Below are 18385 nucleotides of genomic sequence, written 5' to 3'. Positions count from 1 at the left end.
TGAGTTTTTAAAATATAAATCATTTCTATGTTTTCATATTGGATGACGTAAGCCTCGATGATGTGTGATTTCATTACCTGGGCACCGGTAGAGTTATTATAGTTGCGTCTCCTGTGTGCGTCGAGCGTCCTGCGTCCGCGTCTCTGATTGGCTGAAGGGCTGAGAGCGCCGCCGCACCGCACCGCGCCGCTCTAGGATGCTCTGGCGCAGAGAGAAAGCGTAGCTTGGCCGCCAGCGAGCACCGAGCCACCGGGCTGGGAGGGCAGATGATGTGATGTGATCCGATACGGGCTGGCCGGCTGCAGCTACGGGCGGACTGGCACTTAAAAGCGTCACTGTCACCTCGAAGCAGCTCACTATAGGAGCGAAGGCGCTGAATCCCAGGGGCTGACAGGAAAGCGGTGAGTGGATGTAAATAGATGCTCGGGATGGGAAGTGCTCCCCTCCCAGTGCGGCGGTGGTGGTGATGGGGCTTGGGGGGGGGGGGGGGGGGGGGCTCGATGTTGAAGATGTACTGCGTCTGTCCACATATCGACAGCTCTGCTGCTTCCGCCTCATCGGTAACTCCATCCTCGGTGGTGCTCATTAAAATATGATCTGCTTCTTATTTACCAGCAGTGAGGGAGTTTATTGAGACAGCAAGGAAACGGGGGGCGATAACACTCCACCCATGACATCATTGACTTTTGCAAGTTCATTTTCTCTGTCCTCATCTGTTGCTTTTCATTTTTAGGAGTTAAAGAGAAAAGGGGCCTAGTTTTTACAATCTTTAGTTTCTCCTGACAGGCCCACGACCTCTAGAAATAATCTGATAATATATCTCTCAAGCATTTCATGGATCAGACAGAATTTGCTCTTTTAGTTGACCTTCAGATAAGGTGTGAAAGCACTCCTGTGTGTCACTCTGTCCACAAGGTGAGCAGACAGTATAAACATGCCAGAGCAGACAAGGACCGGCTTTTGACACCCTGCTCCCAAAGCAGGTTATTTAACTTCATCTGTTATAAAGATGTGATCTTTAAATGAACATTACAGTAAAGAATGCTGTGACAGGCCCGTAAAAGGCAGAGCAGCACATATAATGACTTGTTGCTGCAGCTCGTGACCATATGCGCATCTTATGAATGACCTCCGCTGTTACAGGGGGGTGTATAATAGATTTATTGAGACCAACTGTGTGTGTGTGTGTGTGTGTGTGTGTGTGTGTGTGTGTGTGTTCATGTGTCCTGCAAACTGCTGCGTCACTCTCCTCTCTTTCTTCCTCTAATGACCATCCGTCTCCTCCCCATTCCGCTCTCCTCGCTCCACTTTGTTTAACTAATGGAGACCATGCGTTGTCAGGGGAGGAGAAGGGCCGCCATGTCCCTCTAGAGGATGCCTGAGTTAAAAACACAGGAAAGAAAGGACAATAATGACTGGGAATGCCGAATGCTTGTGATCACTCCTTGTCAGTGTCAGGATTTGTAATCTGTCCTGTGAGTCATGCAACATATTTGCTGTGATTTTCAGCCTCAGCAGTACCGTTCATAGCTGGTGAAGCTCGTCAAAGCCTTCTAAGACTTCTAGCTTCAATTTGCTTTACAATTTTTTCCTTCAACTCAGAGATCCATGAGTTTACCAGGGAATAAAGAGTATTTGTTGATAGAGCGGATGATCCAGTGCAGGTAGGTGATACTTGTTGACTGTGTTGTAGAGAGTAAACACATATTCAGCACAAGCGTCTAGTTGCCTTGCTCGGAGACAAAGACACAACAGGTCAGACTGAGAGGAGGGACCTGGGGGCCCCGTATGCACTCATTCTCAGCATCTTCTCTTCTGTCTATTCCCAAGATCTTGTCATGCTTTAAAATCTGCTGCGTGTGTGTTTTCCATGTTTCGGGGGGGGGGGTGCTGATGACAGCAGCAGCGTTTGAGGTGTGTGATGTTTATACATTGTGGTTGTGCGTCTTTCGACATATACCTGCTTACCAGCTTTTCCACAGGCATGTTGAGATCATTCAGAAGAGTGATGTAACCCAACTGGTCTCGGAACTGATCCACCCAGATAAACGAGAAAGGGTTCGCTAGTTAGCAGAAGCTGGCTGCCACTTCTCCTCCCCACAGACTGGCTTACTGCTCAACCCCAGCTTTGAGTGTCAGTCCTGGATGAATATGTTCCCTAAATCAGCCTCATTACTGCGAGTGCTGCGTGTTCCACACTTGTACGCCGACGCCTTGTGTGTAAATGAGGTGCGAGGCTGGAAAAGAATGAGCAGATGCACATTGTGTGGATAGAAGTGAACCACGGCCACTTTATGTTTCATGGTATCAGATCGAAGAAATGCAAATGAAGGATACCACACTGTTCATCTCAAGTTGATGATGTCATCCCTCTGTGATGATGTCAGCTGCTGTTTATAGACTACAGCTCTACTTATATTGTCCACAGCAGGTTGGTCAACGCTCTGATTGACCCAAATCTCAGTATCTCTCTGTGCATGTGATTTAAAACTCTATTATAATTTAAATGGAATTTTTGGTAAATCCACTTATTCCAGTACACATTTGCCAAAACTGAGATCAAAGTATTTTTTTCTTGATTATTATTAAAGGTATCGTGGTTGGTATTTATGTTTATGGTTACATTGTTAGACTGTAGTAAACCGCATAGCACTGCTATGTGAAGGAGCAAATCATATGCATTCAATTTAATTTGGAGAAATGTACCAAAAACTGTCAAATAAGATTTTTAAAAAACTAGAGTAAGCACGTCCTGCAGAAAATGCAATCTGAATGTGAAGCTGCTGACATAAAGTGAAAGCGGAAGAAAGTAGAATGAATATTTTAAAAAGTAGAACAAGCAAAAGGGAGCTCAGTTAACATGACAGTCAATGGGGCTTTGGGAGAGCGGTCTCTGTACTTGGAGACCGTTGTCCTCAATGAGGACAAAACAGGCTGACAGAAGATACTTTTCTCGATATTTATTGATATAATTTGTCTGTAAGGGTTGTAAAGGTCGACTGAGAATAAGTTGTTGGAGATTGTTTTGGTTTAAGTTGCTCTCTGACTGTCTTAGGAGTGATGTCATACACTCTAACATGAGATTACAGTGAGGAAAAACTCTAAAATATTCTTTATTCGGTTCCATTGTGGAAAAAAAAGAAAAAAGGTTAAAATACTTCAAGTATAAATGTTAGGAATCTGAAAAGTCACAAACAAAATTACACAAACTTTGATGCAACACCAATTGTCATCGTGACCATCATAAAATACTGAACGATGTCAAAGAGGTCAGCTCAAGAAAGCTTGATTTACAAATCAAGTTAGTCACACGACTCACAAGCTAATATGCAGTATATCTGACACACAAAAAGAAATGGAAAACTATAGATAATGGTGTAATTGTGCAAATATACCTGTAGAGGCACAACTTTGATGATATCGGGGGAGGGGTTATATTATAAAGACTGGACGATGGACGATGTGGCACAACTCCAGCGGGTTGCTTGCTCAATCAGGCACCAGACGGGCCACAAAGACCCTCATCACAGGGGATCTTACAGCGCCTGGGACTTAAAGACCCTCAGGAGAGCCAACCTGTCTGTGAAGCTGCTCCAGTCCTTCTTCTCCTGCTCTATAGATGGTGTACTAACATACTATATTAGCATATGTCGTACCAGCTGTTCAGCAGCAGATATAAGAGCTCTCTGGAGAGTCATACGCACGACCTAGAAAATAATTGGACTCCCCCTGACTTATCTGGAAGACACCTTCAGAGACTGCTGTCTCTGCAGAGCCAGCTGCATTCTGAAGCAAGCAACACACACATGATCAGCATCCTCATCTCCTCTCTCACACCCACAAACACAACTCCGAAAACACATACTGTGAGGAATGAAGGGCTGTGTACAGTAACATCTGTAAACATCTGTTTATGATATGCCATGTTATTTTTATAAGCGGCGAGGACGCATGTGTATTTATAGCATGTAGTTACTGATGATATAACAGTGCGCAGAACAAAATATTCTCTGTATACTTGATATATTATTATTAATAATAATAATAATAATAATAATAATAATAATTAATAATAATAAGCATTCATGGTAATTGTTTGTCATAATTATTGCATAATCATAGCATTAGAAGTTGTTATGCCTTTTCGGTTCAGCAAGCACGACTGCTTACAATTTTGCCTTTTATAACTGTTGTCCAGAACTGATTCCCTGTTTTTTGTTTAAATTGAACTGTTTGTTCCTATCAAGAACAATGTCAGATTATAATAATTATTGTTTAGAAATGGTAAATTTATAGATATTAATATTATATGTATTTATTTATTTTACTTCTAACAAGCGGTGATAATTCATAAAATAAAATAATAGTATTACCTATGAGACTTGAATTTGTATTTGTGCTTGTAATATATCATCATTTATAAATATTAAGTGAATCATAACTGATAAAAGATCGCAACAGATTTGTTTCTTAGGATGATGGTTTAAAAATCCATTAATTACCCATCGACATATGTATTTATTTGATATCCATGTATTGTTTGCGGATGCTGTACATTTATTAACAAGTTAGCAATATAGCACAATACATACATACAACTTAAAACATATACAGCATCCAAATAATGTTTATAGATGCTTACAAATTAAAAAAGTTAAAATTATGTGGTCCATTTATTTATAACAAAATCATAGTTATAGTTATTTTACAAACACATCTTTGCAATTATTAATAAATATTTCCTGACCTATTATATTCAACTGGTTTATGCAACAATAAACAATGTGACACCTCTGACCCTATTTCTCTTCTCCTGTCAGTTCTGTCTCTGCAGCATTTTTCCCGTCAGCCATGATGTCAGTACAAACCCCTCCTCTCTCCCGCTCTGGCTCCTCCCCCTCCAATGTTGGTCTGGCCAACCGCAGTGGCTCCTCCACCAACCCTCCTACTTCCCTCAGCCTCCGTTCCTCATACAACCAGCTGCTGGGACGTGATGTCATCAAGGAGTCCATCAGCATGGAAACAGGAAGTTCAGCCACTTTGCCAAAGAGCCGCCAAAGATACGCGATGACCAGCGTGCGCAGTGCCATGGGGATAAGTGATAACTTGTCTTCTAAGAATCAAACAGTGATCAGAGGGAGGGGCCTCCCCACAAAGTCATCCTCTAGTTCATCCCTTTACTCCTCTTCCTCCTCTTCTTCACTGTACAACACAACAAACCCCAAACTAGCCAAGAATGGAGCCAACATGCAGAGACGTGCTGAGAGTCAGCAGCTGGAGCTGAGCAGGGCCAATACAGAGGGCAAAATCCAAAACGATCCCATCAATAATGCCAGTTCTGACTGGTTGGACAACTCACAGCTGCCCCCGTTTCGTAGAAGGACCAAGAGCTTCTTGGAGTACCATGAGAAGGGCTGGGATCTGGACCTGAACTGGGGAGGCAAGGAAGACAAGGGGGAGAAGAAGCAGCAGTCCTCTCCAGAGAAGGAGCAAGCCAGCCCTGCCAAGGAGAGGGAGAGCCAGAAGGAGGAGAAGTCCAGCAGCAAGCAGAGCTACCAGGAGGAGAAGGAGGACGTGGTGCCGGTGGTGGAGGAGGAGGAGGAGGATGATGACCCCACACCAACTCCCAGACAGCCTCTGTTGCCAGTGGTGGTTGAAGCCCCACTGTCCTCCACGTCCTCCTCTTCCACCAACAGCCCAGAGTGGGTGCCAGAAAACCATCTCCAAAATCAGGCCACCGCTCAGGTCCGAGAGGAGCTCTGCATCCAGGTTAGCCCAAGAAGCCCGGCAAAGCCCCCAAGGAGCTCCCAGCCTAGGGTGATCAAAGTGGAGCTGCACCCCAATAATGAGAACCAGTTCCTGCAACAGTACCCACCCTCTTCCCCTAAACAGGCCAGGGCTGGGGAAAAAAACACCCCTACAAGAACCCGGGCAACCCCAGCAATACCAGATCCTGAACCAGACCCTGGACTCCCTAAGGTGGGCTTAAGGATGGATATGACTCCAGACACTCCATCTGAGGATGAAGACTCCAGCTGGACCACCCTGTCACAGGAGTCGCCCTCTCCTCAAACTCCACAGGAGACAGGTTTGTGTGTTGTCTAGCCTTTAATCACTCCTTTCTTCCCCTCACTCCCTCCAGCCTCCTCCCACAGACACTGTGTGTGATCTGGAAATTTACCAGAAGTCTCTCTTAAAGCAAAAAATACTGCTGGAGCCTTTAAGGCCCCCGTGAGCAACCTAATGGTGCAGAGAGGACAGACAGAAGGATAGGACACAGCAGACTGCAAGGTGTGAAAAAGGAAGGAAAGAAAAGGAGGGAAAAAGGCAGAGTTGGATTTAGTAAACAACAATTCAGGGATATATGAAAAAGCAAACAAGGGAGAAAATGACCAGAGGCAGGGAAATATGAGAGGAGAGAGAAAGAGAAGTGAGAGTCTGATGTCCACTGGGTCCCACTACAGGGGATGAGCCAGGGGGTTGCTATGACAACAGAAACTAAGTAGGGACAGACTGACCATTTCTGAAATGAACCATATCCTCCCTCTCTTGTGTGTGTTTGTGTGTGTGTTTGAGTCTCTGCACATGTACATATGTGTCTGTGTGATACAGTCATGCCCAATGTGTGTTCATGTGTTGCTGTCATTCACCAGCAGATGTATGGGGTGAGGGGGACCTGCCCCCAGGCTGGCGGGAAATCTCTGACTCCACAGAGGTCTATTTCTGGCACGTACCCACTGGCACAACCCAGTATCACCGACCTGTTGCCTCCAGCGACCAACACACCTCTCCTAACAATGAGCCCAACACTGAACACGAACCACAAACACACGACTTTCTAAAGCCACCCAATGAGGTGAGACAACCATCTGATGTTTTTTTTTTTGTTCCCTATTTTAACTTCTCCTTGTTTTGTTTATCATATTTTAAAGTGCTACCAGCATTACCGTTAAATCTTATCTGTGTTTCAGTGTATGCTAATATGGGAAAAAAATTGCAGCTGAACAGAGATCGCCTGAGGCGAGCTAAAGTTTGCTAAGCTAACCAGCTAAGTCAGCTGACAGGAACAGCATGGGAGAAACGTACGATGTTGCCTGTTGATATTGTAAGCGGCTCATATCTGCAAACGTGTTTTTAATTTAGATAAAACATCGACAAACTGTCCTGTCATTCATGTCCTACAGATGTTTCTGTTAATAACTTGTCAGTAGTATAGACCTTACACTGTTTGTACTGGAGAGATCAAGACCCACCAGTGGATCGTCTGTATCTTGACCCAAAGTGAAGAAAACCCTTTGAAAACACACGTGTCACCACACACAAACACATTTGATACAGGATCTTTTAGTAATTTAATTGCCCAGGGCTAAGTCTAGCCCACAGACAGCCTAGGTCATCATGCCAGGTGCTCGATGGCTCAAAGTGGTCCAGGTCCTCACAGGCATTGGCAGGTGCAGCTGAGGACAGGTCGTGTTGCAGCACAGCGCAGTCGCAGGCAATGTCTGGCAGAGAGAACTCCTGCCGTGCAATCCAAGGTCTGCAGCCCAGGGTGGAGTTGAGGGAGTCCAGGACGGGGGTGTGTTCCTCTGCGTTGCCCTCTGCCATCTGGAAAAGGTGGCGTCCACCCAGGAGTCCACCATTATGGCGAGGGCGGGGTCAGTGGGCCGGGTGCTGAGCAGCTTGAACAGAAACTGTTTCCCTCCTCCTCCATGGGGCGCATGTCCGTCACCCGCATCTCTACTCTGGGGACATCCTTCCATATCAGGGCGAAGCCCAGCTCTAACTGCTGCTGGTTGTGGCTGTCAGGACGGTGGTTGCCGAGGCAGGACATCGGCTGTGGCGGCACATTTTGAGTGAGGAGTGCAAGTGAACGTTGGACAGTACACGATAGTGCTGACACAGCAGGCTGTGGATAACCAGAAGAGTCCGAGGCGGCCATGCTGGGTTGACATTAATCGCGATATCTCATAGAACTCCGTGATTCTGGCCCAGTGTCCAGGCTGACTGGCTCTTTGATGGTTTGGCCAGGGAGGCTCATGCTGACTGGCAGGTCCAGATCATCATCATCTTTCACGGCGGCCAGGTCCTCCTCTGTACCTTCCAGCTCATGGAGTCTCCTCATAATTTCATCCTGCTGTCTTACCAGAGGTTCCGCTGCTGGGTTGGTGGACCTCTCCTGGTATGGGACGTGGTAGAGGATAGATAGCACGCTGACAGACAGTTAAAAACAAAACTGTGGCCATGGAGTTCTCCTGGGTCAGCAGTCCTACCTCAGCATGGGTGAGCTCTGGTCCAGAGAGGACCTGGGTGGGCCCTGTGGAGGACTGTGACTCCATCACTGTCCTAACCCTCATCATCCTCCAGCACTGAAAGGCATCAAAGAAATGCTTCATGTCTACATGTCTCTGCTTTTAGTTTTGGACTTGGTGTGATCAGGTGGCTTCAGTGGATCTCTGATTAACGTATATTTGATTTGAGGTTGTGCATGTTGCCATTTGTCATTGTCGACACAGCAGCAGTTCTACACTTCATCTATTTTACAGTATAAGAAATGTTTTGTGACCAGTCACACCTGTGCGATTGGAGGGATTTTCTAGCTCACTATCACAAATTTTTAACACATTTGCCAACATCATTTGTGGGAGGGAAACCTTTGTGCATATCACAAGGGCGGAATTGCTCGTTGCTGTCTGCTCTACCACATGCTGGCCCCAGAAATCTCCAGATGGTTCAGCGCAGTGCTGCCCCACTATTGACTAGAATAGTCTAGATCGGGGCAGATCAGAAAATCTGATCATGGGACTCCAGTGTTGTGTTTTTTTCATAGGCTCGTTGATGTAGGTCAGACTTGAAGGTGTTTCTGAGGTCTTAAAACTGTAAATGTCCCAGCTAATCAGACCCTTTATACTGTCCTCTTCAGAGGAGGACGGTCTTCTGTTCCCAATAGTTAAATAGAAGTCAGAGAGCTGTAAGGCCTTGTGTGCCCCGTTCCTCCATCCATCCATCCATCTGTTTTCAATACTGCTTGTCCTGTTAACGGTCAGGGGGGCCTGGAGCCTATCCCAGCAGCCTTTGGGCAAGAGGCGGGGTTCACCGTGGATGAGTTGCCTTGTTCCTCTGGAAAAAGAAACCTTCCTGAATATATCGGACAACCTGACTCCATGTTTTACTGAGTGTCCAACTAACTTTTCACTAACTGCATCTTCTCTCATTTCTTGTTTTGTGTTTTCTCTTCTTGACGCTCCCTGGTGGTGGATCTGCCTCAGCGATCCTGCTCAACTCCCACAGCTTAATTTATTATTATTAAACAATTAAAACATATTTTCTCTCCCCACCCGGTTTCACCCCTACTCTATACACCCCCCCCCCCACACACACACACATAGTGTTTTATCCATTAAAAAGATGCACTGATATTCAACCATTAACCAGGACCAATGTTTTAAGATTAAAGTTTGTTTTGAGCCAGAAGTGAATGATTTTTTGGAGAAAAAAAAATTCCCCTCTTAATAATTATTTCAAACATGTGAAACACTTTTATAACAACTAAAAAGGCAAATAATGTACTGATGAAATGTGATTGATGAAATAAAAATCACTGAGGAATTTGGTATCTTTTTGAAATTAATATCCATCCTGCCTGTCTGACTCCACCCATCCCCCCCCACACACACACTCTCTCTCGGTCCCTCCCTGACAGCGCCCCAGCAGCCTGATCTCTGACAGTTCAGTGGAGCCGGTCCCCTCTCCCTCTGGCTCCTCCCATACCTCCTCCTCCTCCACCCCCTCCAATGATGTCACCTCTTGTGGACAGAATCCCAACACCACCACCTGCACTGTCAATGTAAGGCACATTTATTTGACTTGTTAAAACAGTTTCGCTGTGTAAAAATGATGAATATACTCGTTCTTTTAATGAAAGAGAGTGATATTTTTAGGCTGTGCTGTCTCTATATTTTGCTCTTTGTTCTTTACTGTTTGTTCTTTACTTTTCTTTACTGTAAACATTTTTATTAATTTGCAGAAGCATGTTACGTCATTTTCCCACCAAATATGTGTCAGTATTTGTCTTTGTCTCTGCAGTTACTCTAGACCTCTGTAGTCATGCCCTGCGGCGACCACATCCTTTTATCTTTGACGTCTAAATCACACCTCACACTGAGCGTTATTAGGGGTTTTTTTTTCTCCATCTCACTAAGAGCTACCCATGCTTGCATTTATTAAACTAAAATGAGTCCACTGTTCCAGTCTCGGTCCAGGCTTGTCTGAGGTACACTACATATTCAACCGAGATGAAGATCGCTTCCATTAGCTTCAGATATCACAATGCATAAGACATTAATATCAATGGCAACTTCTAAATTAGAGTCTGCCAGAGAGTAATACTTCTTCTTTATTCATTTAACAGTCACCACCACTAATGTTCCTCTCTGACTCGCTCCAGGAGCTGAAGGACTATCCCATCTATCCAGACCCCAGTTTGAAGGCTTTTGAAGGGGCCACCCTCCGTTATGCCTCACTCAAACTCAAGTAATACACTTCCTCTGATGGCACTCTACATTTATCTTACATGGTAAAATGAAACTTCCTTCTTCTTCTTCTGATGTTTTTTCTTCAGCCCTCCAGCACAACTGGAGACTGTGGACTTGAACAATACCTTCTCTGACCCGGAGGCCATGGTAAGATACCTGACAAACATGCAGATCATAGTGGTTTGAATAATATCAGCAATACAAACTTGTGCTCCTCTAATTATACACTGTTTTTTACAAAGTACTTGAAGTTATAAGCCGCCCTTATTAAATTCAAATACTATTACTAACCCTTCTCTTAGTATACTGTAAGCTTTCATAAATTTAGGTTGTTTTTTTTTCCTGGTCAAGAGGAGGCCTCCTGTCCTCTCTCTGTGTCCATTACAGTGCCACTCAGCGGTTACTATGGGTGCTGAAACATTGTGTCTCTGACAAACTGTTTTTGCTGCCCCCCTTTGGAAGAATAGCAGACATAAGGAATCATAATGAAAGACGGAGCAGAGGGATGAGGAGACAGGGACATCAGATCTCAGACAGGGAAGAGGAAGAAGACGCTAGAGAGCCATCTGACATCCTTGGAGCTATTTGACAGAGAATGAATGTCATTTTTGTTTGTTATTGTAATATTTCATTTATATGACATTTCCGCATTTAGCAGACAGAAGGCAAAATATTGAATCCTGTTTCAATTTAAAAAAAACACATAGGTATTCAGATATTTCACAGCAAGGTCGAGGAGTGTTGGGATTGAGATATTCAAGATGTGTGAATGTTTAATGAGGGAGACACCAAGAGAGAGAAATATGGACAGCAGAGGAGAGAGACTCTTCCTGGTAGAAAAAGAGAATAGGGGAGGTGGTCATATCTGCTGATTGGAGGCTTTCTATACACACACAGACATAAAACACACACAAACACAGTATTTCACATTGTCTCCCCCGATCAAACCTCTCTCCTTTATTGTTATAGTGATGGCTGACTCAGCAGTATGGCAGCTCTCACTGCATGCTGTACCTATGGAGGCAAAGTAAAGATCTAATAGGCGCTTTGTGTTGAGATGACTTGTAAGAATATAGGTGTGTGTGTGTGTGTGTGTTTGTGTGTGTGTGCGTGCGTGCGTGTGTGTGTGTGTGTGCGCGTGTGTGTGTGTGTGTGTTTATACTCTCGGGTCTGATGGAAATAAGATTGAGCTTTAAGATTTTCATCATCAGGTGACCCTGCAATTTTAGGTAATATTTTCTCACATAGAAAATGAGTGAGATTAGAAACAGTGGCTGCTCTGTCAGAAAAATGTTGACCAAAAAGGTTTCAAATACATCAGGCAAAAATATTTGGTAGAGAAAATAGAAAAAAGACAAATGAAATAGTAAAATCTTAAAGGATTTACCCAAACTGTCCAACATAGTTAAGGGCTGGTATCAAACTTTGATACTAAACCTCCAAGTTGCAACTTGTGTTTTTTTTTAATTCCAAAAAAACTTAAGAGTTGAAACAAACAGATTCAATTCAAACAATTTAATTTTTATTTGTAATGTATGCAAAGATTTGCAAAATAATGGGTAATGTCATTTTTAAATTGCTAAAAAGTACATATGTAAGGAAAAAAAACTGTAGTTTAAGAACCCGCATTCAAGAAAGAGAAGCAGTAACCCTACTACAACTTTCATATCAATATCCTTACTGCATCTGTTCACATCTCCTAGGCAGTGACTGTTTTTCCGGCCTGTCCACAGTGATGCCACAGTAAACATGATGCCTATTGATATTGAAATGAACCTCAATTATGGAATGAAAATTTGAGTTATGGGAGGAATGGAGTCATAAGTATCTTTCAAAATGTAACCGTGTGTGTGTGTGTGTGTGTGTGCGCGCGCGCGCATGCGTGCGTGCGTGCGTGCGTGCGTGTGTGTGTGCGTGTGTGTGTGTGTGTGTGTGTGTGTGTGTGTGTGTGTGTGTGTGTGTGTGTGTATGTTTGTTCCTCCTAGTCATTCCCAGTGCGATCGCTGGGCTGGGTGGAGATGGCCGAGCAGGACCTGTGTGAAGGGAGAAGCAGTGTGGCCGTTCACCACTGCATCAGGCAGCTGTCCTACTGTAGGAGGGACATAAGAGACTCGGCTGGTGTCTGGGGAGAGGTCAGTATTATAGACGGCAGACAGAGAGTCTTAAAGATCAGTGTGAGTAAACATGCTCTTGGTAAAAGTTAACAAAACAAGTGTGGACTTGTGCTCCTGGCTGGTAGCAACCTAAAGCCTGTTCTATCCTTAGTTCTGATGATAAATCAAATATCTAAAACTAAATAGCAGAGCGAAGTAAAATTTGATTTTATTTTCATATGCATTGCAGAGCAGTGTTTTGGGTTTTTTTTTTCTTAATGTTTGTGGCATGTTTGTGGTGCTAAAGGGTAAAGGGATGCTGCTGGAGCTTCAGGACCGCATGTTGACCCTGGTTGACCCAGATGATCGAAGCTTGCTCCACTCGCAGCCGATCAGCAGCATCCGTGTGTGGGGAGTCGGCCGGGACCATGACAGGTATTTGAGCATCACGCACGTCTTTTAACCTTTGGTGAAACCTCCACTAAATATTAATTAAAGTAAAAAAGTAGAACTCATGCTAAAAGAGGCCGATGTCATACTTAACGCTGTCAGAAGCTGATTCGGAGTTTCAGCTAAACGGGCTCATTATCATTCTGTGCATATTAGCTCTGACTGCATTCCAAACATCTATAATTATGCTCATTGCTTGATGGGTGCGTCAGGCGTTTGGCAGGGTCCCACGGTCTTAACCTTCCTCTATTGAGCTGACGGTGTGCTGAGGCTAGCACTGCTGCTAATGTGGGGGGACAAGCTAAGCCTCATTGCTTATGGGACTGTCTGGGTTTCTATTAACACATGAAACCACCACTTTTAAACCTACACACACACACACACACACACACACACACACACACACACACACACACACACTGGAGGTTATCGGTCCAACATGGTTCGGACATTAAGGGACTGACTGAAAAAAAAGGGGTTGAATAATGCACTTCGCATGTTTGTGCTTGCCGAGTTATTTTACCTTAATTTTTATTTCTGACTGTGTGTTATCAGCTATTTCTCTCTTTATCTTCTGAGTGTTTATTCTCTCACATCCTCCCTCCCTCAGTCCCTTCCAATCACTCTTCTTCTCCACCTCCTGCCTTTCTCTTTTTCTCTGTTTTTTACCAGCACATTAGCTGAGTGTGTGTCTGATAGATAAAAAAGAAAGAACGTCCCTCCTCCCTCTTGTGTCTCAGAGGACTGAGAAACTTTCAGTGGCTGTCTCTCTCAGCAGTAATGGATAAAACGTGTAGCGGAGGGAAGAGGGAATCTCGGGCTAGCTCTCCTTCTCATTCCCTTTTCTCTCCATTTCTCTCTGACTCTCTCTCTCTCTCTCTGTCTTTCTCTGTACAGCATTACAGCTCTGTCTATCATCTCCCAGCAGCCCTTTAATATCTTCTACTTGGCTTATGACACTGGATGTAACATGATTTTGCTCATGTGAAGGATGCCCCCTCCATGCATGCAGAAAAAAATTCAGTTTCACAAATATGACAGGAGATGGACAGTTTGTTCGATGTTCAGTTTGTTGGGAGGGTGCATGGTTCTGCTGCCACTAGAGGACACTGTAGTCCAAGTCTGTGCTTCTAGAGGGGCTGATCCAGTCAGCTGAGGCTACTAAAGAATGTGGCTGCCTTTCAATATGATACCGCTTGATTTTTGATTCAAGTGCTTCTTATTGCATGTCAATAGTTTTAGGAAGTTTTTGTTTATGTAGCACTGACCTGGAGCTGGAACATCGATCATGAGCTTGGTGGCTGAAATCAGAGCCAAACTCTTGAGTCGGAGAAAATCTGTGCAAACATTTCCCAAAATGTTGTGGACAGCTTTCACAGGAGAGCAGAGGTTCTATCTTTGGTATCGTAATAAGATTGTGTAGAAACAAGTGATGAATGCAGGGACTCACAAACAAAATGCTGACTTGTCTGACAGGGACTGATGGTTAGATAATTGAGATGTAAATTCGAAGAGACAGAAGAGACTGTTCTGAAATTTAAAGAAAAAAAAAGACCGCAGCATGGAAAGTGAAACATGCAGTGTTCTAATGACTAAACTGGAAAAAGGCAGAGGTCAGCAGCAGACAGAGATGCATGGATAACTCTCTCTTTGTCTTTGTCTTTATCTCTCTCTCTCTCTCTCTCCATCTCCCGTCTCTTTCTTTCTCCATCTATCTGAGGTCTATTCCCAGTGTCGTCCTGAATGTTTTCTCCCTCCTTCAGCTTGATTCAATATGAATGAGTCCCCTTGTCTCTGATGCGGAGGTGGAGGAGGGGTTAGCTCCTCTATCAAGTCATGAAGCTATATCTGGAGCACTCAGCAAGTCTGAGTGTGTGCACGCCCCTGGTTGTGTGTGCAAATGTTTGCATGTGTGTGACTGCACGCCACGCGCTTAAATTGATGAAGTCATTGGTCTATATCTGGAGCACTCTTGTGTGTGTATGTGTGTGTGATGTGAATGAATGAGTTAGTTTCCCTGTGCACCATTCGCCATCCCCTATTTTGGTCTGTAAGGCTCTTGCGCTATTTCCACTCTTTGTCTCCAGCACTCTTGCTGCCTCCCTCTCGTGCCATTGGCTGCACACCTCTACTTCTCTTTGTTTGTCCCGCTATTGCACTTTAGTGAAAACATCCAATTTTTACAGCTTTTGTAAGACAAGAGAGGGAAAGACAAAGATATGAGCATCTGTTGAGGAGGGCAAAGAAGAAGAAGACAAACAGAGCGGGTGCAAGGGGGAGAAAAAAAGAGTGCTTTTGGAGAGCGATGGAGAGCCAGTGAGAGAGGAGCAGACAGAGCGAGTGAGTGAGTGAGCAAGTGAGCGAGCGAGCGGCGAGGCATGCCTGCCTGCTCGCACTGAAAGACACACAGCAGGACCTCACAGAAGACTCTTTGGTCCAAACAAGACAAGCAGAGAGAGACTGCAGAGGAAGACAAGGAGAGAAAAGGTGTAGCTGAGAGAAGAGGAGGTGGAGGAGAAGGAGAGGCAGGAGGGAGAGGGGGGTTAAGGAGGGAGAGGAGCAGAGGGGGAAGAAGGAGCCCCTGAGGATTAAAAAAAAGAAGAGGGAGGAGGCAGACGAGAAGAGATTTACCCCCTGGTACCGCGGCGAAGGGCTGTAGCAATGTCACCGTGGAAGAGGAGCTAATGAGCCGAGGAACTAGTTGTCCGTAACGGGGCGAGGATGTCTGCCTGTGTGAGTACCTCTATCTTTCATTCATTCACACCCCTAGCTCACCCCATCATCAATCCACCTGGTGTTATCCCTCGTTCCTAATATCAACCCCTCTTCTCTTTTTAATCACATAGTATAAAGGAAAAACACTCTTCTCTCAGCCCAGTCTCCCTTCTTATCCTTCACCCATTTACTTTTCATCCTACAGCTGTGGGTTTGACTTCAAGCTGTGCTCTCTCTCTCTCTCTCTCTCTCTCTCTCTCTCTCTTTCTCTCTCGCTCCCTCTCTCTCTCAAGCGTGTGATCACTCAGGTGTAAGCGTGCAGGCAGCAGGTTTGCAACTGGAGTCACTGAGACATGAGCAGACAAGTAAAAAAAGTATACCAGAGAAAGAACGAAAGAGAGATGAAGTAAGCAAAAGAGGGATTGAGGATTAAAGTCTGGATTTTCTGTAGAGGTTTTCAAAGCGCGTGTCGCTTGGTGTGTTTGTGTGCACTACAAAGACAATATTATTATTATTTCTGACATATACATCTTGCACTGCCTTCTTAAGTTTTCTTTTTATGTAAGAGGGTGATGAATATGCCTGCCTTCCTTATATATATATATATATATATATATATGTGTGTGTGTGTGTGTGTGTGTGTGTGTGTGTGTGTGTGTGTGTGTGTGTGTGTGTGTGTGGTGCCCCCCCCCCCGAGAATTTACCATAACAAGCTAAGGAGGAGGAGGATGAAGGATGAGCAGGGAAAGCGTAAGCGAAGAGCAAAAAGCCAGAGTAAAATGATTTATGACAGGGAGGGGGGCAGTTTCGGCTTGTTATCTTGTCCTTGGCTTGTGACACACACTGGGACTGAGACATCACTATTGAGAAACAGAGCAAATGTGTCACTTTGATGTACGCTTTTAATAGTGTTTTTATGATTAAAGTGAGCAATTGTTCCTAAACTAAATATCAGCAGATGTGCGAGCAGACTCACATACATACGCAAACAACCACACACACAAACATACACACACAAACACACACACACAAACAAACTCCTACAAATACACTCTGATCCCAGATTTCATTCATTAGTGGCCAGTAGCTGCTTGCTTATTCTCACCACTGACCTGTGGATGGAAGAAGAAGAGAAGTGAAGAAAAGAGAAGAGAAGAGACACGCAAGCCTTCAGTATCATTAATATTTCAATGCTGAACACACTCCAGCGATCACCTCCATTTATGTCAGTGAAGTGTATGTGCATGTTTAGGTCTTGGCCGTCTCCCCTCCAGCTCATTCCATCACAATGTTCCAGGTGAACTGCAGCTTATTTGCTGATGTCAAGGCCCCTTTAGCCCTAATTAATATGCGAAGCCCCTCCGCCGGCCCATAGGGATGTAGCCCTAAACACCTAGACCCATTCGATAGATGCCAGAGTGATTGATGGTCTCTCCACCCCACTCCTGCTCCGATTCGAGCCCTACCAACCTCTCTCTTTCCCTGCAAGTCATCGCTCCTCCAAGTCAGCTCCTTCCATCTACCCACAATCCATCACACCCACTTCTCCACACACACACACGCACGCACGCACGCACACACACACACACACACACACACACACACATCTTGTCAAGATATGTCTGCCCAGCCTCCCAGAAAGTCTCAGTCTCTTAAGGGTCATTATGGTAGGCACTGTGGTCCCCTCGCTCTCCAACCCAGTGTCATATGTCATACACACACACACACATACATACACACACAAACAGGGCTGAACCTAAACATCTCCCTTTTAGTCTTCACGCTAAGTCGCTCTCACTTACATTAGCAGGGTTGGCACACCTGCTGTAATCCCTGTCTTCCTGACAGATTACTCCTCCTGTTCCTCCTATAGATCCCGTCCTTTGCTCCACCAGCCAATAAATCTCCAACCAATAAAACCCTTGCTGTTCCTGACCGTGTCGGGCAGCGATGAGAGGTGATGCTGATGTTGGCTGGTCATACAGGGATGAGCACAGCAGGATGCTGGCTCGCTCTCTGCTTGTGATCCGACTCTCTGTTCAGACCACTGACGGCACAATACCCAACATGTCTGGATGCACGTTGGTTTTTGCACGTTATGTCTCCACTGAGGAGGCTGACGACGTGTCTAGCTGAATTGATTGGCGCTCAGTAATTACTGGATCAATATCACACTTAATTCAAATATGTAGTTAGCCTGTATTTAAATGTTCACATTTATCATCTTTATTGATTGTAATTCAAAATGTTTCTGCAGCTTAGCATCAGAATACATTTTCTCACAAATCGATGCTTTACAAATAGATGTAGGTAGTACATGTTAAATAGTGAATGGATTCGAGGTCCCCACAGAGCATGGCGTCTCATTGTGCTCGACCTCAGCTCCCCGCACTCAAATGAGGTAAACATGCAGGATTCAATGTCTTACTAGGAGCTTAATTTATGATAAACCGATGCTATTCTGAGACTATATTTTATCAGTAAAGCCATGACCCTCTAGTGACACTGGCAGCCTGCAGAATCTCAGTGGCAGCCTTTGGCATTACATCAGCATTTAAAAGACTCACTGTAAACTCGGGCGGGGCCAAATTCCCC

General features: G+C 44.7%; 1 protein-coding gene and 1 pseudogene across 2 annotated transcripts in view; one reads left to right on the top strand and one right to left on the bottom strand.

Moving 5' to 3' along the window:
* Nucleotides 1-191: 191 nt before the first annotated feature.
* The window catches only part of apbb2a (amyloid beta (A4) precursor protein-binding, family B, member 2a), a 37275-nt gene continuing 19081 nt past the window's right edge, over nt 192-18385 (top strand). The window contains exons 1-8 of one of the 2 annotated variants that reach the window (XM_086221538.1): nt 192-401; nt 4821-6088; nt 6657-6856; nt 9701-9844; nt 10445-10530; nt 10619-10679; nt 12518-12664; nt 12933-13060. In XM_086221538.1, the coding sequence (XP_086077664.1) occupies nt 4852-6088; nt 6657-6856; nt 9701-9844; nt 10445-10530; nt 10619-10679; nt 12518-12664; nt 12933-13060 (2003 nt within the window). In that variant the 5' untranslated portion in view covers nt 192-401; nt 4821-4851. Of the gene's footprint in view, nt 402-4820; nt 6089-6653; nt 6857-9700; nt 9845-10444; nt 10531-10618; nt 10680-12517; nt 12665-12932; nt 13061-18385 lie in introns of both variants that reach the window. The other variant, XM_086221537.1, reaches the window with a different exon arrangement.
* Nucleotides 7345-8336, bottom strand: LOC147251045 (aminoacyl tRNA synthase complex-interacting multifunctional protein 2-like; annotated as a pseudogene).

The sequence above is a fragment of the Aulostomus chinensis genome, chromosome 13 (genome assembly GCF_037954235.1).
Source record: "Aulostomus chinensis isolate RoL2024-O1b breed Wild chromosome 13, RoL_Achi_v1.0, whole genome shotgun sequence".
Lineage (NCBI taxonomy): Eukaryota > Metazoa > Chordata > Actinopteri > Syngnathiformes > Aulostomidae > Aulostomus > Aulostomus chinensis.
This window is presented reverse-complemented; position numbering and strand designations above follow the sequence as displayed.